Source organism: Accipiter gentilis, chromosome 34 (genome assembly GCF_929443795.1).
Source record: "Accipiter gentilis chromosome 34, bAccGen1.1, whole genome shotgun sequence".
Taxonomy (NCBI): domain Eukaryota; kingdom Metazoa; phylum Chordata; class Aves; order Accipitriformes; family Accipitridae; genus Astur; species Astur gentilis.
In genome coordinates, this window is record NC_064913.1 from 15,092,592 (window position 1) to 15,116,513 (window position 23,922).

At 38.6% G+C, this 23,922-nt stretch overlaps 1 protein-coding gene across 2 annotated transcripts in view; it reads right to left on the bottom strand.

The window, feature by feature from the left end:
- ANKS1B (ankyrin repeat and sterile alpha motif domain containing 1B) overlaps positions 1-23,922 on the bottom strand; it is a 427,589-nt gene that overhangs the window by 265,297 nt on the left and 138,370 nt on the right. For both annotated transcript variants that reach the window (XM_049792403.1, XM_049792402.1), the window contains exon 11: positions 9,304-9,440. In XM_049792403.1, the coding sequence (XP_049648360.1) occupies positions 9,304-9,440 (137 nt within the window). The remainder of the gene's footprint in view (positions 1-9,303; positions 9,441-23,922) is intronic.

Below are 23,922 nucleotides of genomic sequence, written 5' to 3' on the forward strand. Positions count from 1 at the left end.
ACAGTCTGCTGCAGCACTCATCTGGCTCTGTACGCAAAATATCCCAACAGCACGATGCTCCTTGCTGCTTCAAGACCAATGACCTGAAACATTAAACGTCTCCTCCAAAATAGAGGAGGCCCTGCATTCAGGTGTATAGCTGTCTGTGTATTAATTTCACAACAGTGAAAAACATCTCGGGAGCTGCTGCCTTAGATAACTAAAGCTGGGAAAAGTAAATAGAGAAAGAGAGTAAAGGGTGCTTTAACTCTTCTTGGTTTAGCATGTCAGGCTTAACAGGTCAGAATATTTGTAAAGGTCAGGAATTTGCTACTTATTAGTGTCAAGGCCAAATTATTGCCCTGGGAGCAATAATACCTTCCTCAGACCATGAAGCTATTCACCATCCCTAACTCGGAACTACGTGTTAAAATACAATCTATCCCAGAGGAGTAACTTCAGTTTTGTTTGTGGACTATTTCATTTTTAGGTTATGAGCCCTGCAATGTTTGTGTTACAAATACAGAACTAGACTGGTTTCAGTAAAAATTCATTCTTTTTAGCAGAATGACAGGCAAAAACTTGAATACGCTTAGGTTTGCGTAATGTTGATTGTTAAAGTTGTGTTGGGCACCATGTGAATTAACTGTGTCCTGTTAAAAGTGAGAAAAATTGCAAAGTGTAAATTTGGGCATTCATCTGGAAATCATCTATGGTCTATTGAGGGGATTTACTTTCTTTAATAATTAAAACCAACGTTTGCTTTGAAAGGCTGATTCCTAGGGCTAGTAATTTCATGGAAGAGTTCAGTGAACAGGGACAGACTCCAACATCAAACAGTCTGGGCAAAAGTCATTGTTTGGGACCTAAGCCAAAGTAAGTCTCTGATCAGACCAAAAATATTCATGTGTACTAATTAAACCTAAACTTTTGTAGACAACAAATTCATCAATGACCTAATTATTTCTAAAACTAAAAAAGATCTCTGGTAATTTAGAAACACGTTCCTGGCCTTTTCCCAAAAAATGGTGTCTTTGTGGTTTTCCAGGAATTCAGCTTCTGACTTGAAAAGGTGACATTTCAAGAAACATGATGTGTGGGATGTCTGCTTATTCCTAAACTGAGACAGTACCTACCTAAAAAGGCAGCTGGGATGGTCCAGCTCCGTCTTCCTAAGCATCTTCAAAAACTGCTCTGACCTTTGTCCGGTCGGGTCTCCAGCCACTGCTTCAACTGTGTGCCCCTTTCTGGGAGCCAGAATTGCAGCATCTGATGCATCATATGGCCTTTTACTAACTTATGGATGATCAGGTCTTTCACTACACTGTAGCTACTCTATCATCTCTTAAAAGTTTCACAAAACCACCTGCAAGGTCTTGGTAGGGGGCAGAGAGAGGGGGGAAACAAACCAAAAAAAAACCCCCAAACTGTTCTGAAGTGTTTTTAAAGATCAGTTTTCATTTGCAAATGCTCACATATTCAGAAAATGTGTTTGTCAATAAATAGCTATGATTTGCTCTGCAGACACGGGTTAGTAATATAACATAAGCCTAGAGTGATTTTCAAAGATGATTATGGAAGTTAGAAACATGTTTTCTGTTTGTTCGTGCTAACATGCAACCATCTGCTGACCCGAGTGATACAAAATACCTCCTATATTACTTGGGGCTTTGACATTATTATTATTAATTCAGACAAACATATCTCAGTCAAATATGTCTTTCCAGTCTAAGGATTCTGTACAGAACTTCACGCAGCCTCTAGTGCTCTACAGCATAACACGTCCGCTATATTGTTTGGAGTTAACAAGGTCCGTTTGTCAATATGTGCCAATAATTTTTCTACATAATTACACAGGAATCTAACATCTGAGCTTTTGCAGCTAGCGAGAGGAGCCTTTTGCACCTTTGCTGGCTCCTGTAAAATGTTATGTTGTTAAAGTATGCTAATCGTTCATTAATATATGCTAAGAGAGATGCAGTAAACCAGTTTGTGTTGACTGCATCCCTCTGTGTCTCTCTAAAGTACAATTTGCAAAAAAACGGTAAAAAAAATGTTTTTTTCTACAGCTAGGATTAAATTCAGTTCCAGATTTAGATAACTAAATTTACAGCATAGCTATTTACATCCTCACTAGGTATCTAAGCTCCCATTACAGCCAGTTGACGTCTAGTCAATACAATCAATAGAGTCCAGAGAAGAACTCGCCTCACCCCAGTCACCTCCGTGTTAGTTCACTTGCCTCACCGCAGGTGCCTACCGTCACTGGAGATTCCCTGGGACATCCCACCTGGGCTCCAGCTGCCATCCAGAAGCATGCAGGTCTCCCCAGGTATGTCCTATATCACACCTGACAGCCTCCATGTGCATGTCAAAGATACCTTTACGGCACCTCAGGTGACATTAGGTGGCTCTTTTTAGGCACCTGCATCGAATCCTACATCTCTCCTGAGCATGATGGGAGATTTGACATCCAAATCAGACAGAGATTCTTATATACAGAGACAAAAACATAGGTGGTTTTGTCCCAGATTGAATCCCACCTCACATGTAGACACGCTCTGGATACCTTACTTCATTTGTTAGAATCTGGAGTTAAATTCCAGACTTACTGGCAGAATATGTAGCCAGCAATTATCAAGTCACTTACTGGAGTCTTGTGCCTTGGTTTCCTGGATTGTATTTGCCAAAGCCACTTCTAAATTACATTTACCAACATCTTTCGAGATAGGTCCTAAATAACTCTAAGATTATTTACCATACGGGATACCATAATGTCCAGGAAATGTAGTCAGGGGTCAAGGTTTTATAGCTGTGGAGATTGTACAAACACAAAAGTCTGTCCCAAAGAGACGATGCTTCCTTCATTCTTTGCACCAAAGCCAGCTTTGTCACTCATTACATGTCTGTCCCATACTACTCAGAAGGCGGGCACACAGTTAGATAACCCCTGTGAAATTGTAGCATACTTACAGCTCCACTCCACCCCAGCATGCAAGCTACAAAACCACATGCAGATTCGTCCTTAGGCAGATTTTCTTTATTCGTTACATTCGTGTATTTAATTTACTTGTTATATGTAAATCTCTTTAATGACTGATTTTGTTTACTTTAAAACACTTCTTCGTTACTATTATTTCAATTGTCATAATGGAACCTAGAAAACCCTAGACTATCCTAAAACAGCATACCACATCAGGCTAATAAGAAACCTTATCATCAATGCAAAAGCAATAATATATCAATGAAAATCTTTAAAGATCTTGCAATAACAGGTTTTAAACAACTTTCAAATCAGGTCTAATAAGCAGAACATTTTCATGTTAAGTCAGTAGTGAACATATATCAATGAAAGACACCACTCTGAACACTGCAAAACAGGAAAGGCATCAAAATACACATACTGAATTGCCTTTCTATTAAAAAGACAAGGACTTAATGCTCCCATGAATGGAAGTTGCTTGCAAATTCTGTAATGCTACCATGACTCGCACGTAACACTATGAGCATGCAAGGGATGGTTCAAATATTCCTCACCACATTTAGCAGAGAGAGTAGGGTAAAATTCCTTTCTCAATTTAACATCAAAATATTTCTCCAGCCTGGAAGTACTCTGCAACAAAGGATGCGTTTCATTTGGGAAGATCTAAGTGTACTGCAGTAGGGTGTTGACATAGGGGAGGAAGCCAGGTTATTTCACCATGGGGAAATAGTGACGCTAATCCACTTGAAAATTCTGTTCATGGAACAATTAGTTCTGAAAATTTAGTTTCTGGAACTGTGATTTTTCCAGAGTTGCCTCTAGTATGATTTTGTTTGTTTGTTTTAATTCAGAGTAATTCCTGCACCTAACTGCAAAAAGGATGAGATATAATTTCCTTGAGTGTAAATTACTATCACTATTTAAGTCAGCTAGAGAGGCTCTGGAGCGCATATCTCCTACGGTTGGCCTGTCCATTTGTGTCCAGGCTGCTAGAGGGGGTGGAACCGCACGGTGCCTGTCTTTCCCTGTGCCTAAGTAAGTACATCTACATAGGTACACCAGGCTCACTGGGCATGCACAAAATAGTTCTACATTAGTCAAGGCACACTTGGTAGCCCAAACAAGTGGGACAGGCCTGTCAGAGGCTACAGATGTCCTGCAGGATTCCACTACCACTTGCAGAAAAATGAGATGATTCCTTTCTTCCTCTAACGTTTAAACTATTACCTTCTATTATTGCTATTATACTGCTAGATGTCTTAGCCAGAGGAACAATGAACCATACGTGGAATTGTAACTTTGCTTAAAGAGGTTAAAAAAGATAAATAGAAAAAATTATGTCTAATGTAAAGACAGCACATCCAAACCCACAAGAAAAAAAACCCATATTATAATGAATAGATTATTACAGATGTTAGCAATAAAGCCAGCAAGAACGAGATAATGAAATTTCATTGTCAGAAACACTTAAATTCTCTGTTCCTTTGTCTTTCTACCAGAAGCCCTCTTTATATCATTGAAATAACACTCTTAGGTTATTCACATAAAATGGGGACAATACTACTTCATGACAGATAAAATCCAAGCCACTTTTAAATAATACACATTTAGACATCAAAAGCTGTACCTACAGTTAGCCACTGAAACCTATCTTAGAAAGACAAAAAAAGAATATGCAAATGCCGGATTACATTTAGTAAAGAATTTAAAAGGCGAGAAGTCAGAATGCAATTTTATGAGAATTGGCCAATGACCCACAAGTGAATAGGACTGGCAAAAGAAACAGCCTTAGGAAAAAAGGTGCTCTTTCTCCCTCTATGTATATAGTTTACTTCTTCAAATGGAGCTGAACAAATAAATAAGGAGAGTCTTATTAAATTGAGTGGCTAATACAAAAAATAGATGAAGCATCACATGCAGTCCAATTTTGTTGAGGCTTCATCCAGACTGACAGCTACAGGAAATGTGGTAGAACAAGCTCAATTTTACTATTACTTTCTAAAATTCCAGTCTGATAAGGCAAGTTATATTTTACCATATGTACTAACGTAACTAAGTTAAAACTTGAAAGAGAGCTTAAACTTTCAGAGGCCTTCAGTTAACTCACTAACATACTTGGTCTCCAGCCACGTCTCATTTTTACTCCCATGTGCTGTTAGTATACTTCACAGAGGCATGTGTCTTTAACCTGAATCGTAGAATCATGTAGGTTGGAAAAGACCTTTAAAATCATTGAGTCCAACCGTAAACCCAACACGGCCAAGCCCACTAAACCATGTCCTGAAGTGCCACGTCTACGCGTTTTTTGAGCACCTCCAGGGATGGTGACTCAACCACTTCCCTGGACAGCCTGTTCCAGGGCTTCATAACCCTTCCAGTGAAGAAATTTCTCCTAATACCCAATCTAAACCTCCCCTGGTGCAACTTCGGGCCCTTTCCCCTTGTCCTGTCACTTGCTACTTGGGAAAAGAGTCCGACACCCCCCCTGCTACAACCTCCTTTCAGGCAGTTGCAGAGAGCGATAAGGTCTCCTCCCAAAAGCCTCCTTTCCTCCACGCTAAACAGCCCCAGTTCCCTCAGCCGCTCCTCACAGGGCCTGTTCTCTAGACCCTTCAGCTTCGTTGTCCTTCTCTGGACATGCTCCAGCACCTCAATGTCTTCGTTAATTAGTAATTCATGAGTTAAAAACTTACTAAGTCTTGTCTGGATAATCTGGAAAACAATATCAAGTGATTCAAACCCTGAACTAAATTCTGTTTCTTATCTGCATATATGTAACTTTTCAACAAACCCTCTTTTTCAGAGACTGACCCTGTGAAAGTTTGAAAACGAGACACATATTTGCAAAATGTGAGATCACAGGTACAAGCCGTAGCTAAGGTACACGGATGAAAGAGCACACAGATCCCTGAACTTCTCTTAAGTGTGCTGGCTTCAGGACTGGAAGCACTAGAGGTGGGTGGCAACGGGGCACTGAACTTAATACTGCTGCTGAGATCGGAGTATCTCTCCAGAGTGCTGCACCATGCTGGGGAGAGACACCATTTCAGTTAAAATAGGCTTCAGCCTTAGTAATGGTACACTGAATTGAATAGTTGAGGCATATCCAAAGAGTTTTAGATGGATTTTAGGGAGCAACGGGATCTCATAAGGGATAAGTGGTAGGGTCACAACACACTGCAGGTTTCTCTCCGCAAAATTCATCATGATTAACTGAAGAAAGGATAAATTTCCAGAAAAATGAGTGGAAGGTTGGGGGAAAATACAAATTCCCAGTCAGGTTTGTGGTGGCATATTTTTAATATAAGAAGGGGAATAATTATGGCCAGGTTAAGAGACAACTAGAGGGAAAAAGACAAACAAGTTTGGAGTGCATGCCGAGGAATCCCTTGACTGTCCATGACCCAGACCCCTCAGGATTCACACTTTGTGTATGGGATTGTTCCTGTCTCACACTTCCCAGCCGTGGTTCTTTCACCCCATGGGCTGGCCGTGCAGCATCACAGCCTCCCTCCTCTTCAGGGGCCCCCCCAAGCTGTTTTTGGTACGTGTGAGCATCTGGAACATGGGAGAGGAGAGCCCATGGTGCTGTGCTAAACCTCACATTCATACGAACGTCTTCAAAGTCTGTCGTGTGCTGAAGCGTGCAGATGCGCTGCCATCGTGTGAGCTGGCATGCGGTCTTAGAAAGAAAAGGCCAAAGAAAGCAGGAGGCGGGATGTCCCCCACCTCCGCCTTCAAACTCGGCTCTCCAGGTTTCTCTTTTTCCACTCTGCTACCTCCTGCCCTCCCCAGGCTGGCGGGAGGAAGGAATCTTTGGTCCCCTCTGCCGCTGCTTACGCAGAAACACAGTGTTTCTTCTCACTGCAGCTAAACTGCTATATGCACAACCCTCCAGGAAAGATAAGTAAGGCTATAAATGAAAATAACAATGGGAGTTGAAAGGCCAGACTTCCCTGGCAGTTTCATCCAAGCTACCAAAGCCTGCCTAGTGCAAAACTGGCTGCTGAAGAGTTTCCCATTCTGCCTTTCCCTGGTACCTTCCTGTGCTGGATGCACAAGACATATGAAAAGGGGAAAGGAGTGACAGCTGTTTTGGAAATTTATACGATCCCTGGTTTAGATCTGTTTAAAATCTGTTTGCTTTGCTAGGAAAGTGCAAAGAGGCTCTGGCAGACAACAGAACATTAATTATTTTGCATGCATTGTGTAACACTGTTCATTAGTTTTACATGAGTGGTGAGAGGTCAGTCAAGAATAGAATCCCATTGTGTTAACCTTCAAAGAGCTTGCCATGTAATTGAATGCAGCAGGCATGGAATAAAGGAATTAAATATGCAGGCAGAATTAACACTAATGGTTTGCAAACACCGCGTTGCAAACATCTACAACTTCTTTGTCTAAATTCCTGGGTTGAGATCTTGGGGAGAGGTGATTAGGTAAGCAACAAAAACAAAGAAAAGGAAGAATACTGAAGGAATGTGCGTAAAACACATGGAGAAAGGAGAAGCATAATGGGACCTGAACGCTATAGTGTATCCAACTTCTCATGCATAGCATAGATTTACAACATACATTAAGCACTAGCCTACACGTGTCTTTCTGTTGTCGTTTTCTGCATTGGAACTATGCCACACGTAGGTCCACATGAGAGACATTTTAGCAAATGTGGTAAAGTTCTGACCATATATATCGCACAGCTAGCTTTTGTTCTGCAGAATGATGAGAATACTGGGAGTCAGTGAATGGTACGATTTAAATTTGAAAATAGCTCCCCAGAATCTGCTGAATCCATTCAGAGCTAACTAGCAGGAGAACATCACCATTCAGTGTTCTGGGTCCATCTGTTGGCAAAATCATGATGGAAACAGCTTTTAAAATGCTATTTTCAATAAGCTATCACACAACAGCTTGTTCCAACAATATTCCAATACCTTTCTGTTTGCTTGCCGCCTACTATAAAAAACAGCTTAGAGAGAAGGAGGCATTTCAGCATTATACTGATGTAGGGTGGGAGGGACAGAGAGACTACAGGAACATGCAAAATGAGAAACAACTATAAGAAGAGAAAAGGAGAAGAAGCTGTGATTTTAGACCCCCTCTGATCTAGATTTAAACCAGGATGTGGAACCCAAACTACTGTAGTGTCAAAAGGGATGGTCTGCACCAGCCAGTCATTAGACAGTGTCAGCCACAGGAAACCAATGGCTCCTACAGAAAAATGGCAGGTGCACCTAGTAATTACCTTTAATTCTGCAAGACCTTCTGAGCTGTGTGCTCCAACGAGTACCGAAAGGAAGATCCACCTCATCACTGTAACACACTCACTTGTGTGGCAATAAAACAATCTGTCCTATATAATTCTTACCAAATACCATGTATCCATCAGCTTACTTCTCAAGTAAAACAAATGCCAGCAACATACTGGTGATACAAAGCCTGCATCCACCAGCATCAAAGTAGCTCAGTTGCAGAGATCAGCTGAGCAATGAAGAGCAGATGGCTGCATTTGAACCCAATGACTGGTAAGAGAGGAATAGATGTTCTTTTGGTTCACACCAAAAAATCTTTCACAATTAGTCAATTCAGAGTGCAGTTGTCACACCTAGCTTCGACACACCTAATGTCACGCCTTTTTAAGCGGGGAACTAGATAATCCCCTGAGGTTTCTTCTGATCTATGTTATCCTGCGATCCTGTGATTCTAAAACTAAACTCCTCTATGCAGATTACCTCTATACTACTGAATCAAGTTCAAAGATTTATTTTTTTTAAAGCTTTTATTTTAAAAGGCTGTACTCCTTAAAGAATTACAAGGGGCACTCAAGTTTTCCATGCATTAAGCATCTTGTTTACCAAACACTATTAGAAATACATGTAGTTAGGAAGGATGAAAGTTGGGAAGAAATGCTATATGAGAAGGTAAACTAAAGAAGGTATGAAACATTACGGGACCATGTAAATGGAGATACAGAAAGAGGAAAGAAAACCTGAAAAAGTAACAGGGAATTATTACTGATAAAAACAGAACATAAGCTTGGAAGAAAACTAATAGTGCATAAAAATACAAAATATTGCATAAAGACTTCATTCATCATTAATGCTGTAAGAAGAACATACTGATGTCTCTCTGTACATTGTTGGGGTCATTCATAAAATATTCTGTCTTCTCCTGCTATCAAGATTGCTTCCTAAGTACAAAAAATATTTTCTGTTCTGTTTATCTATCTTTGACTTATTCATATGTGTATAGTGATAACATACATTAGAATACATGCATCACAGCCTGCATTTAAAATGAAAAATATAACTAATAAGAGGATGCTTATGGTGATCACCTACCTGAGGACGTATAACTTTCACTATATTTTTGAGCGCAGTGTCTGGTGATGGAGGAGAGCAGTCAGGTGTTGGGCCTGTAGAGCTGTTTCTATGGTTACCAGATCCCGGTGCGGTAATTGCTACCTGAGGTGCATTATCTGTGAATAAAAATAGCGTTTATGTGAACTTACAAATACTTCATACGCTTTAAAATAAAAAATTATTTTGAAAACAGAAAGCTACTCAGAACACTATTTCAACTTACAAACCCCATTATAATTCAAATATACTTGGTAAGGAATATATTGCACACCTACACTTATTTTGTCAGCTCAAACGTTCATTCTGTGTTAGGGCAGGATATAGCACTCTCTTAATACCGAAATAAAATGAGGCACAAAGCAAACACAACTCTTTTACTTTTGTTACCCTGAATTACCGATTGTGAATCCAAGTACTATCACTGTAAGAGGGGTGACTTGAAAGGGAGCTTTATAAGGGAACTCATATCTCATCCTGGAAAATCCTAACACGTACAACCCTGCTCAAGAAGTTATGTAAACCCATACTTGACGTAGAGCATGCTGATAGCTCCCAGCGACAACTTCCCTGGACACGGTGAGCAACTGATCAACAAGGATTAATTACACAAAAATACACCCAGATGTATTCAGCCTCTCAGATGAAATTTGCATCCTCCATAGAGCTCTGCACTGCAGTAGCTACCTTTCTAGCAAGTATCCCAGCTAGATAACCTACAGCTGGCTTAAAAACCTCTACATACCTGCGGGTACATAGGGAACTGCTGTTCGGACATCTTTTGTGATGCTGTTACCATTTTATGGCACTGTGAAAGACCATCAAAGGGACTTAAAATATCATTCTTACCTTGTTTAAATGTTCTTATTGCTGCTTGAACAATGTAAAGTTAGTGAAAATCAGGTCAGGGGATAAGAGGACTATGAAATAAGGCATAGCTTCCCAGTTGTGATGGTAACCAAGCACCAGAATGACGTAGCAGGAGGCCAAAAGCTCCACATTACTTCATGCCTTTAGAACTGTATTTTTAAAGAAATACTTTAGTTCGTATTCTGGGGAAAATGCCATTGCCTGTGCGTGGTTATGATGGTCTTTAAGGTGTCTGTGAATTTATAGAGTACCTTTCTTTGTGGGTCACAAAGACACGTGCTCCCTGTTCCTAAATGTGCTAATAACACCTGCAGCTCTGCATTAAGAGAGCGATTACATTCAAATCTCATGTCTCAACTGACAGCCTGCAGAGTTCACAGAAGAAAGCCTATTTATTTGTAATTGACGTGGATCTCCAACATGTGCTTTCACTCTGTGGGCAAATGCACTCCAGGAAAACCCAAACTCCAAATAAACAAAAGTAGCTCCAGTGCTGTAAGCTGGAGGATTTTTGCCTAACCAACTTCTGCAGGAGCACACCTGAGCTCGCCCATCTGCACAAGTCACAAACGCCTCTGTGAAAGCAAGGACAGAAGCTTCTCCCTCCCAGTCCTACTGACCTGAAAGAATTCTTGGAAGTGTAACAGAGGTATCAAAGGGAAGGAAATACCCAGTTACATTAGCATAGCTAACATAGGATAAAAAGGAATAGTTGCAAGAATGTAAACTTTATGGCCTTTCCAATTTAGAGATACTTTCATAGCATAGATGATTCTAAGAAATACTCCTGCAGAAACTCTACATATCTGGATGAGGTCTGAAAGTTTCTAGTCAAATACAGACTGACAAACTGTTCTCCTAAAGCAAATACCAGGCTGGAATGTTTCAGAAATACTGTTACGCTTAATGAACGTGTAAACAAATGTGCAGGTGGCAGCTTGGCAGACATCCTGTAGATAACCTCAGATGTTACCTGGTGTCTGACAAAGTGAACCCTCCTTGTCACAGAAACAGACAATTCCAACTTTTTTGAAAAGTATGCCATCAAAACTGCTGGTCCTTTAGGTATGCAGTGTGTACACGTAGAAGGACCCTTCCTGAATCATTGTATCACAAGTGTGTGCAGAAATCTTGGATCTGAATTAATTTAATTCAGAAAGTAATACATATCTGTTAATATGATGAATCAAATTTTTACACAGCCTTAGAAAGGAACTTAAAGTGAATCTTCATAATAACATCCCTGACACAGAACAACGCGGATGGCATTCCAGAAAGCCTCGTATCTCTCTTATGCTTTCCAGTCTGACCTGGTATCTAACTGTAAAACTGTTCACATGCAGCATGTGAATGAGTATCCTGTGATTTGACAGCCTAGTTCATCGAAGGAGGGACAGGGATTTGACCAGACACCCCACCAAGGCCTCGCTATACTCTTTGGAAATCTCATAGTGAGGATGAAGGTTAAATATGAGTGTTAGGAGCATCTTAATTGAGCTGAAGGTCTCGTCTTCTTTTGCTCCAGAATATGAAATATCATCTTCTTTCACTCTATGGACAGACTCATCAATAGACAATTATCAGTGAACCTCCTTGACTGAGGAAACAGAGACTTGCTTTGATAGAGCCCTGCACTGTGTTTGTGGAAATACCAGACAAGGGACTATACTACTGCTGAGACATGTGGCAATACAGGCACCATCTACGAAGCTAAGAAATAACTTCTGGAGTGAGAAACGTTCCACGCGAGCCTAGCTAAGCGTACTCAGTGCGCTTATTTACTTACTGGTGTGAGAGACAAACAGAACGATTGACTGACAAAGAGCTAAAACTATAAAGAAGACAGCACACCCCCAATAAACAGCTAAACCCATACAGAACACAACCCCCCGGTACTTCAGCCGTCCCCGTATTCCTGTCGCTGTGGAGCCTGTGCGGCCGTGCTTCAGCACAGCTGCCCTTCGGCTCTTCAGCACATGAAAGCCTTGCAAGTGAAATCAGGGAGTCTTGCAGATGCGGGAGTGTCTCAAAGATGCAGCACTCAGAGGACAGACGGTGACAAATACGGGTTGGTGCTGATGGTGACAAAGAGAGTTTTCTGCCCACCGTTGCATTCCGTTTCAAGGGCCTTGTCGATATTCACCTCGGCTTAGTTTACCCACTCTTTAAATATGCAGAAGAGGGTAACAGAGCGGTCAAGTTATACGAGCAAGGTTTTGGTCTTTCCACAGGAAAGACTTCTCGTCAACCCTGCTCAATGACAGGTCCCTGAAGACTAGGTTTTGCCCCTACAGTCCCAACCTGAGAAGCATCCAACTGACTGGGAGTGATGTTCTTGGAATGAAATTTTATTGGAAGATATTCCTGAGGGGCGGCAGGGCTGGCGTATGCTCCACTAGATAGAGCTGAGAAGAACTCCTCCAGCTACAATGTGTGCATACAACTATAAGCAATTCAGGAACATACATAATATGCAGCAATCTCAAAAAGGAGTAGCTGCAGTCTTTCCTTCCAAGCAAAATAAAGTGGTAATACAAAACAGGGTCATGCTTTTCAAATCTAAAAATAAAGCTTTGCAATAAAAAAAAATCCAAATATTTTTCTTTGAAATAAACATCCCAGAAAAAAATCCAACTGCTCAGTATTTCATGCCTTCACTCTTTTCTCAAGGGAATAAAGTGTCTGACATGTAATGGTTTCTTGTAAACAATTTCTTTATTGCGGACAGCTGTTTATTTTCACAGTAGGATCTTCCCATTAGGCAACCAATAATGATTTACTACCTGGGTCTGCTCCATCAGAGAGAGAATATCTCCATCAAATTAGTTCCTGCAACCAATTTGGGCGACTTCTCTGTTTATGTATACGGTACTCATAGTTTCATTAAGAATAGATTTGAATATATTTTCTTTTGTAATTAAATGATACAGTAATTGTGTTTTCATTTCCTTTTCTCTTTCTCTGGTAACAAAACTAAAGCAAACATATTTCTTTTCCCCTTTAGGTCACCGTCATAGTAATATTGTAAGTTTCACTGGAACATTTCATGGCAAAAAGAACTTGGAAACCTGAGAACCTACCAAATTTACCTAGGAAAGATTAGGTCTCATGCTGAGTTTCTGATTGGTGCTATAGATGGGGCCAACAGGGAAGTATTTATGGCCATCATTCTCTTCTAGTTCCTGGCTCAAGTTGCAATAAGCTGAGACGTTTCTGTAGAAGTCAGATAACACCAGGCTCCAGGGATCATCTGGCAGCTAAAAATTACTGAACTGCAGCATGCTCCAACAATATTCCTTCCTGCCTCCAACTTGCACGAGAAACTGTCACAAGGATTACATAATTGAAGCTTATTCTGATTTTTAAAAATGGTTACCGAGGACTTTCCATCCTCCATTTCTTTTGTTTCAGGGCAAAGGAAATAGAATAGGATAAAAAAAAATACTATGTTATGTTTTCTATGTCCAGAATAGCCAAAATAGTTTTTTGAAAGGTTAGATTAACTCAGGTTTTGGATTAACTAGACTCATCTAATGTGGACTATAAAAATACCTATGCTGATTTACATCCTGGCAAATCTTACTAATTTGCTTTGTTAGTTGATTGATTGGCTCAGCATACAAGGTTTTAAAGGACAGAAAGTGTTACAAGGCCATCATGATCACATTTACCACTAACCTTCTCATGGACATATGAAAAAAGATGATCATTATTAAATTTCTTGCAGGATTAGACAGGTTTCCACATCTTAATCTTAATTTCCAAATCATAATGCCTCTTAAAAATCTATTTGCTACTTTTCCCAATTTTTGAAATATTTACAGTAGAAGCAGACTCAGTATTTACAGCAATGGCCACACTAGTGCCTCATACAACTTCTCTGTGCATATTAGTCTTATGCATCAAAAGACTGTAATTACAAATGATGACATCATTGCTTGGAAGTTGAAGGTCAGGTTGTTCCTACCACCATTTGAAAAATTTTTACTCTCAAGCCACACTAGCATTATTTAAATTAGAGCTACACCCTTTGATTGTAGACAGGAGGCTTGATTTCAGTTACACTAAAACCATTTATAATATATAACACAATTGCAAAAAAAAAAAGAGATGCTTTTTGCACAGTGTTCACTTTTATCTATTACCCAGTTCAATATTACTGAAGCCTAATTAATATAAGTATAGTTATCTTGTTCATAAAAATGTTTAACTATGAAAGTACACTAACCTGTCTCACACAAAAAATATTATATAAGAATTAACATCAAAACCAATCCTTTCACAGAAAGAAAAGTTGGGTCTACAATTACCGACACTATAGTACTCAGTGATTAGTGCGCAATACAGTCTTTCAGTACAAAAAGGATTTCTGAATAAAATGAAAATGACATTATGTAATGTGCTATATATGTCTGTCTAATCAGACTGATTTTTAGAACCAAATTTTAGGGCCTGAAGTTAAACTTCTGTATTCATATGCTAGTAACTAAATTGCTATCCAAAGAAATGGCATTAATTTGTTCTCAGTCTTGAGCAATTTCAGGAACTCATCTTCAGACTTGCAAGGTGGGATTTCTCTAAATACAGCTACATTTCAGCAAGCATGCTAAAATCCTCTATAACTCAATGAAAACCCATTAAAACAGTATTAATTACAATTTAGAATATAGTCCATATCTAGCTATGTTATCCTGAAGAAGTATTAGGTCAGAGGAACCTAAACTTCATTGATTATACCAAGATATGCATTAGCTTTAAACAATGTCTAGGCAGGGAGCTCAGACACTTCTGTTGTAGACAAATGGGACAAGATTCAACTGCCAAAGCCTTGTTAACTAACGCCATCTCAGCGGTCCAAGGGAATCCAGGGCATCTGCAAGAGGCTTGCAGGAACGATGGAATTTCACTGCCCTTCTAAAGCATCAGCTTGGAGCATCCAAAAGCATTTCAGATGTCAATAGTCAGCTATGTATGGGCAACTGAATCAAGGTCTAAAATCTTGAGGGCTGAATTCCAACTCACAGTCTTAGAAACTGTAACCATTGTTTCCAAAAGATCTTTGTAAAAATGATACTTCATTTATTTCTACCCTCACGGTAAAAAATTATAGTAACTTTTTTCTGAAGTGTACAGGATAACAGGAGGTCAACCAAAGAGGGGAGTGCAAGGAGCTCCTATTCATGGGTATGGTGACTGCTTTACACTTTTAAGGATCACTCAGATTTGAGTCTGGAGAGAGCAAAATGAAAGTGAATATTGCCATCTTTTAGTATATTGTAAAAGCAAACCATAGTGTTCTTTTACTGCTATCTTCTACTGAGATGTCAGACAAAAACATAAAAATGTTAACTGTTTAACTGAAACTATAAAAAATCACGTACTGGGAACTTTGCTTTTTACTGTGCTGTGTGACAGCAGGAGTCAGTTAGTGGATGATTGCCCCCCTTTATATGGCACACTGCATAGAGAAAAATGCCCTTATGGGTAGTAACAGACCACGTCACCACACTTCAACAGGTGTTTCATCACAATTTTCATCCCACTATCCATGTACTGTGAGGACAAACTGTTCACTGGAACTTTTCTAATAGGTATGTTTTCTCATAACGTACTCAAAGAAAAGGCACTATATGTATATAATGCCACAACATTAACTGTTGGTCACATACCACGTATACCAAGCAGAACACTTCCTACCACATCTCAGCAAGCAAAATATCAAAAGCCAAAAGTCAGCCAATATTCCAGAAATATAATTAGACTTCACCTCAGAAATAAATCTGCACAATGGAACACACAGTTAATCTGTAGTTTTCCACTTTCATTACAGAAACATGCTAGCATCCCTTTCAAAATCTATTTCTGCCTGTATTAGCTATTACATCAGTTATTTCTACAATTTAGTGTAATGACAGTGGACGAGCAGATCAAAGCAGTTGATCCTCATGACACTCCGTTTAGAATATATGTGGGTTTGAATTTTTAGCACTACATCGCATCTTATTTATTCTACCAGACACCCCCACCATACATGTACCTCGCAGCTTCCAGAAGGACCCTATACTTTTGGTGCCCACCTAAAATGGAGCTTCAGATCAAAACAGAATCTGGTTTATGTGCTCCAGAACCAGCCTGTGACTGAAGCAATGAATAGTAACTGGGAACAATGATTTATTTCAAATTCACATCCAGTGCTCTGAACCAAAATATAAATGTATACTCAGCCTATTTTATTTGCACATTCCAATTATTTGTGGAGTCACTTAAATACTATATGCTCAGATTTACAATTTGCTATAAGAACAGAAGAAACATGTATTTAACTTCAGAGGTATGGACCAGTAATAATCTAAAACTGGATTATATGCTACACATCTAATGGTGTGTATAAATACATTTACTAAATTCTAAAACCTCTGAAAATATAAACCCAGACACGAACAAAATACTTCAAAAGCACAAAGCCTAATCATTATGACCTGGTAGAGCTTTATACTATAACCTCAGGACCTGGATAGATTTGTACACTGCAACTCCAGAAGAAAGAAAAAGAAGGGTGGAAAATGAATGTGCACATATATACATATGCATAAATATATATAGATACACTTGCATACATATATAGACAACAACTTCAAAGGCACCCTATTACTAGTAAATAACTTGCTTTTATTCCTCACGCTCTGCTCAGCGTGGAAGATTTCATGCAATGTTTCAAACTACTTGACGGTAGGCCAAAACCCTGCATCTTTTTTGGACACGCCAGCATCAGGATAATGCCAAAATGTGAATAAAGCTCCAGATGGCTTGGTGTTGTCTGGGATCAAAATGCTTTTTAGTGTGGTATCAAGACAGACCTAAGTTTGATCAGTTATAGCAGACTCAATTTGCTAGACTATTAGAAAACTACTACAGAAACACTTATCCACTTACCCAGTCTGGCAATTTCAACGGTTTTGGATCTGTCTGTAGAAAAAAAATATTGGAGTGGCTTCATCTGTACTTGTTATATGTCCTCTTAACATCAAATGTGTTGTATGGGGGCACAAAACTCTGGAAAGAACATGGCAATGCTAATCGTCTGTCGGACAGAAATCAATCATAACCACAATAGAAATCTTGGAAGAGTACAGAAGGAGATCATATGGAAATAGTGCTATTTCTGGAGGATCAGTCACCAGTGTCTGAATCTACATACATGTCCTGACAGAGCTCACAGCCACCAGAAGAGCCAGTTTCATTGACTGGCTAAGAAAGGAATGTGTTAATTAATGTAGGTCCCAACATTGATGGTACCAGAAGATGCTCTTCAATAATGGGCAAATGATTATCTAGTCCTTTAAAAAGCTTCATAACTGGAATGAAAGAAGACTCGCTGCTTATAACCACACTGGAGTGATAGATAAACCAGTATTTTCTGATTCTGGGGTGTCCTGGTTTTAGGAATAATCAAAGATATGGAAGTTTTATCGGGGATATGCTGATATCCTCCTGCTGAGGAGAAGACCAAGAAACTAGCCCAGATTATGGCTCAGGAAATATTTCCTACCTTTCCTGAGCTTTATCTAAAAGTGAGAGAGAGAACCAGACCCACATGAAGAATCACCTGAATCCTATTCCTTATAATAAAGAGAATTTGGGCACAGTGATCTTCCTGAAGCTTACAGAGGGCTCATTAAAACACAATTAACCCTTTTCAAGGCAGAGCAAGGAGAATCGTCTTATTACACTAAAACATATCCATAGACAGATTTCAGTGCAAGTCTTAAAACAAAATATCCAAACATTTTGTATGGAGCCAGCACTACTTAAGCTCAGTTCATTCATTGTGGGTCAATCTAGGCTGCTGGATTCCACCAGCAGTAAATTTACAAGGAAGGAGCCCAAGTCAACAAGTAAGAAGAAACTAAAAAAGATCCAAAACTGAGCAGAGCAGCTTGCAAAACAGTAGAAATTGCCCTGATTTGTTACAGAGCTGCCCCGTATAAGATTTCTTGGGTAGCATGTGTGATAAAAATGTGACGTCTCCTGTACAGGGTGGACTCATTGCAAAGATTTGCAGCAATTGCATACAGTAAATTAAGCCAGGCTGCAGTTCATACAGAAATCCAGAAAAAAAGTTAGAAAATCTCCTATTTTGTCAGGCAGGTAACAAAAATGTTAATGTTTTATAGTAGCCCCAATTGAGGGACTAGGCAATTTTCCATAGTATAGGATTCAGCTTTAAAATTGTTTGAATTTGACTAAATCCCCAAAGCAAATCTTCTCCCCTACATAACTATTCAACATGGCATAAATTGAGGAACTACAGACAAGGACAATCACGTATTTCAGGATTTCAAGGAACGAACATTACAAGAGACATTTCAAAATAGCAGATGGAATACTGAATAACAGAATCAGTAGGTAGCTACACTGGATGCATCGAGAGAACGGTTGGACTAAACTGTTTGAATTTGCTCTTTTGAATTTGTTTTGTTTCCCACACACTTAAACCTGAATAACCATTGTTCTGAGTAGGATTGTAAATATATATCTGCAACTGTCTTGTTGAAAGCACTTGAAGCTATAACTGGCCCAGTCTTGGATGTGGCAGCTATTTCAGGATTGTGTTTGGAATTAATTACCAGTGAAGTGCATTCCAGTGGCAGCAGGGGGTCTGCTTCCTTGTTTCTGCATCATCCAGGAGAGTTGGGTATGACTATTAGCAACTTTTTATTTCCTCTAATCACCCACCTGCACAAATAGACTTTGGAACTGCTTCAAGCTTGCATAACCCTTGTAATACCAGGCAACTGTCTGGAAAAACATCTCTCATTAAGTACTAATGAGAGATGATGGGTGATTTCCACCATTTCCTGAGTAACCTTTTGAGACTGCCTCTGCAAGCTGTTGATGTCTAATTGAGCATTCAAAAACAATGCTACATGTTGCCACATACTTATTTTTTTGTGAAATGGTTTTTTTTGTTGGCTTTTCCATGTTAAAATGTTTGTAGTGAAATGACTGCACTTGCCTATGACAGAAATTTCATAGATTTTGACATTTGCTTTGTCTCAGCATGTAGTCATGTTTCTGGAAGTTCAATGAAAAACATAGGGTATAGTTACAGGTGCCAAAATATTTTTCAGTCGTTCACTAAAAACTAGAATGCCTAGTAGTCTCGTAAAAAACAAACATCCTCCAAAAAAGAATGATACACATTGAGGATGTCTGTGCTTACTTTTAAATTTAACTCATCAGTGAGAGGCCACTGAATGCTATCTTATGCACGACTTGGTATTTCACAAGGCTTCTCCTATAATCCAATGAGAATAACCAAACTGTGCTGTGCCGGGAAAGTATACTTCTTTTGCAAATGCAATAGATGATTTATGAATTAGGCTAAATTTTCAAATTATCTCAGAATGTAAACTGCAAAAGGTGATGACAGTAAGTGCTCTCAAATCACTTAAATAATACTGATGGGAGCCATATACCCCAGGGATCAGACTCAGTTAATAAAATAATTTAAGCAGTCTTGAAGATAAACCTTCCAATACGCATCTATCTTTAGTTGCAATGAAATGCAATTTATGAACAAAGCTGTATTTTCATGAACTTCAGTTCTTCTGAAGTATCAATTAGTTAATAAAGCTCTTTATCAGAAGTCAAAAAGCTAATCAAAGTATCTTAAAGCCAGAGACCTAGAAATGATGTTTTAAGATGTTTCAATATCCAGTTATTCTTATTTAAAGTATCTAAATTTTTGAGCAACTTCAGAGAGCTCAGCTCTCACTCTGAAAATTTACATTTTTGTTTTTAATATATATATTTACATGGAAAAAAGTATTTTGTTCCAAACCTGAAATGTAAGTTGTGTCCCGTGTAACAGTACACTCATTAAGCACAAAGAATTTGTCCAACTGATAGTGTGCACTACTAATACGCAGTCAAAATTCAGGGAAACTTAAAAAGTCTTTGCTGTTCATTTTGAAAGCAACATGGAAACATCTGCACCAGAGTGGACGAGCTACCCAGTCCAATACGTTGCCCTGACCATGTCCAACGATTTGAGAAAGATAAAGGAAATACTGTGGATAATTTTGAAATAACCCAATCCAGTTTCCAACCATTAACAGCTAATTTGTGGCACGACAGTATTAGAGTTTTTAGTAACTAAAAAAATCGAAACACTTGATTGCTTTTTTTATCTCCCAATTATCTTTTTTATAATTAACATGCCAAAACAATTTTGCCATATATTACTTTTATGTATTTTCATTTACACTTAGCATTTTCTTCTGAAAAATACTCAGATTTTACCCTTTTTACTAATATACCTGCATTAACTTATTTTCTACTTGCTGCAGTTTAGATGAAATTATAGGTTACAACAGTATTATATTTTTACACATTATTAAGCTTACCTTCTCACTGACAAAGCAGGATTTACATAACTTCTGCTCTGAGTGTTCAGAATCTTCTATACATTTCAGCATATTTAATTTACTTACTGTTACATTGTGCAGTTTGTCTCAGTGGTTTTACCTTCTTTTTTTTGGTTTTAGGTTCTCTAAGATCCACAAGCTAGCTTTGCAGATTTCTTAAAATTCTTCTTATTAAGTATTCCCACTAATGCAACCTACTACATTTCTTACAGAGACCACAGATATGGAGTTTGGATAGACCCCTGGAATTTTTGAGCAGCTAACTATATAAAGGAACAATAAAGATAGCACAAAACATTACATATATTGAAGAGACATGCTATTCGTATTTGCTATTGATAGCAAATGAATAGATCACAATTTCTAGACCATGCAGCCTTGGCGTGTTTGTTTGACATAGAGCCAAATGAGGATATTCAGACAGGAAGGAATATTCCAACGCAGTGGGGCAGAAATGAAGTAGTTGATCCCATCCAACCACTAATACCAAGAGAGGGATCATAATTAAGTATGTGCTTTTTTTTGCCAAGTTTTATGGAGAAATACATGGCTAAAAACTATTCAACAGTCCTTAACTTTAAGTCTTAAACTACAACAAAGAATTACTATTAAATTACACTGGAATACAGGTAAGTATTTAGCCAAAACAAAAGGGCGGATTCACAGAATTCTTGTCACTCTTACTGCCAGAGCTTGTAACCGCTAACAACTTCCTATTGCAAATGCCATTATTCTGTTAGAATATGAGTTACGAATTCATTCCATGTTGCATTTATCAGGCTGATATCTAGCAGTTGGACAAGCAATTTATAAAATGTGTTGCTTTTTGTTTGCAATGGCTTCCCAAGGCATTTAATACTTCTGTTAAATTTATCAATGGCAAGTCCTTGTTGAAATTATTACAGGTTGGATGAGAAAAACTCTGAAATGCACTTATATAATTGATCAGAAAAAAAGTATTTTTTTGCAAATTTTGCTTACACAATATTCATAGAAAGTTTTGATATTTTTTCATCATAATGTAAGACAAATAGATGTCAAAATAGTGGAAACGCTCTCAGAGAAAAATTTAGTTTCAATCCCAACACTACTGGTAAGAAACTGTTTTTAATTGTGCTATACTATTTAAGTATCTTCCAGCAGGGCGGGAATGTTATCTGAAAGAAAAAGGACATGGAGTGAACAGCTGGAGCTAGACTGGAAAGAATATTTTTACTAACAGCTGTTTTTAATATCTTCATCCAGAACTGATACTACCACATACAATGATATATTGTATTATAGAAAGAATAATACACCCTGCCCTGGAGAAAAAATATGAAATGGTCCTTCTGAAGACTTTTCCTGCTTTCAGAAAGCAATAAAGCAACTGCGTTTGAAAATACTCTTTCACATGGGTTCTTCCAAATCTGCAGTATTTGAAGGCATATCAGAAAAAAAAGGAAAAGACTAGTTTGATATTCTACTTTGCAGAAGAAGATTATTCTACCATCAGCTGCTAGTAAAGGTACGTCGCAGCTATACATTTGTGGATTGGCAATGCAAACCTATTCCCACCCTATTATGATAATACAGCAAAATCCTCCATCTCTTCTACCCTTCAAATTTCCTTTTGACGTGGCACAAAGATGAAAATGGTATAAAAAGAACAAAGATTAAATCTCTGTGAAGTAATAGAAGGAAACTTTTTGGCAGGAAGCTACACACTGCCATCAGGACTAGCAGATGCAGAAAGGGAGACAGAAGCAGAGAAAATGGAAGTAAATGAGTGGGTTTTATTTAACTTGAAATAGAACAGGAGGAATATTTTTTTTTTTTTTTTTACAGAATGCAACACTGATTACCTTCACTAGCAATCAATGTTTTTCTACTTTTTAATCATCTCTGACACTGAACAAAACAAATAAATCTGTTCATTATGTACAAAAATAGTTTATTCTAGTAATTGCTTAATATTTTCACAAATATTTTGATTTTAACAAAATTTAGCAAGCTCTGCCAAGATTTCTGCCTTCCAAATTTAGTAAAGTTAGTAGAAAAGTTTATTTAAAAAACTCATAAAACATATCATATTCTCATGAAAAAGTGAGTTCCCGGTAGAACACAATTAAAGGTACTGAAATATTAAACACAAAAACTTTTCACAAACTACAACACAAGTTGTTTCTTACTGGAGAAGTAAAGATGGTAGAAATAAGGTATGACTTTTTTTATCCTAAAAGAGAGTATTTCAGATATGATTCAGGTCAGTGCTGAAATAAAATTATTAGCTTGCATATTCAGTTGATTGTATGATATAAGCTAAAATCATAGCCTAATTTTGATGCAGTCAGTCACAAAAAAAAAATATCTCCCGAAGATTGGTAGTCAGAAGGACCAGCAAAACTTTTTCAGTTTGGTGGTGACTAGAAGGGGGGAGCTATTCCTATGCTACATCTACTAGGACCATAAAAAAAGAGAGCAAGGTTACTAATTGCGTTCGTAACGAAGCCAGCGACTCTTCACTACAACGTTTGAAAGAGCAAAGTAGCCGCGTGGCAGCGGCTGATCCCTGCAGAGAAGGAACGCCGTGAAGCAGGCAGAGCCGTGATCCAGAAACCTCAGTATGTGTCTGTTAGCAGAACCACCAAACTGACGCGTGAATGCGGCGTAGAGCTGGTCGTGAAACTTTGGACAATTTTTTTTTTCACCATATAAAAACTGATTAATCCAAACTGATTTTCTTGGGGAAATGTATAATTTTCAGGATATTTTCATCAGAAATCATTCTCGGAGCAGGATGGAAGTCCTGGTGTGCATTTGCAAGAAAGATTAACTGGAAAAAAAAGACAAAGACTGCGGGGCAGGTATCCTTCCAAGCTGATCTTTTGATCATTCAGTGCATGGGTCTGGCCAGAGCTTAGCCCTATTCTGACAGAGCAGGGCAGGGGCTGAATTCGTCTTTCTTGGTCTGACAGGGAGCTGGGATGGAGCTAGGATGTGAAACGTGGGCCCAGCACTGAATAAAATTCTCATGTCCTGGGATACAGATACAGTCACTCATATTATAGCCTGGTACTTAAGGTTCTCAGCTTGATCCCCCACATCCCAGGTAAGTGGCCTGATATGGAATATAGAAATAGAAGGGATTGCCCAAGTTATTGAATCTGATACCTAAATCAAAGGCAATCGCGTAATAATAACTCTGCTACAAGGCACCTGTAGACTACACATCTGTTCACCATCTACAGCAAGTCACAAAACACTCCCTAATAAACTGTATTAAACTTGCAACTTTTAATACAAAATATCAAAAAAGCCT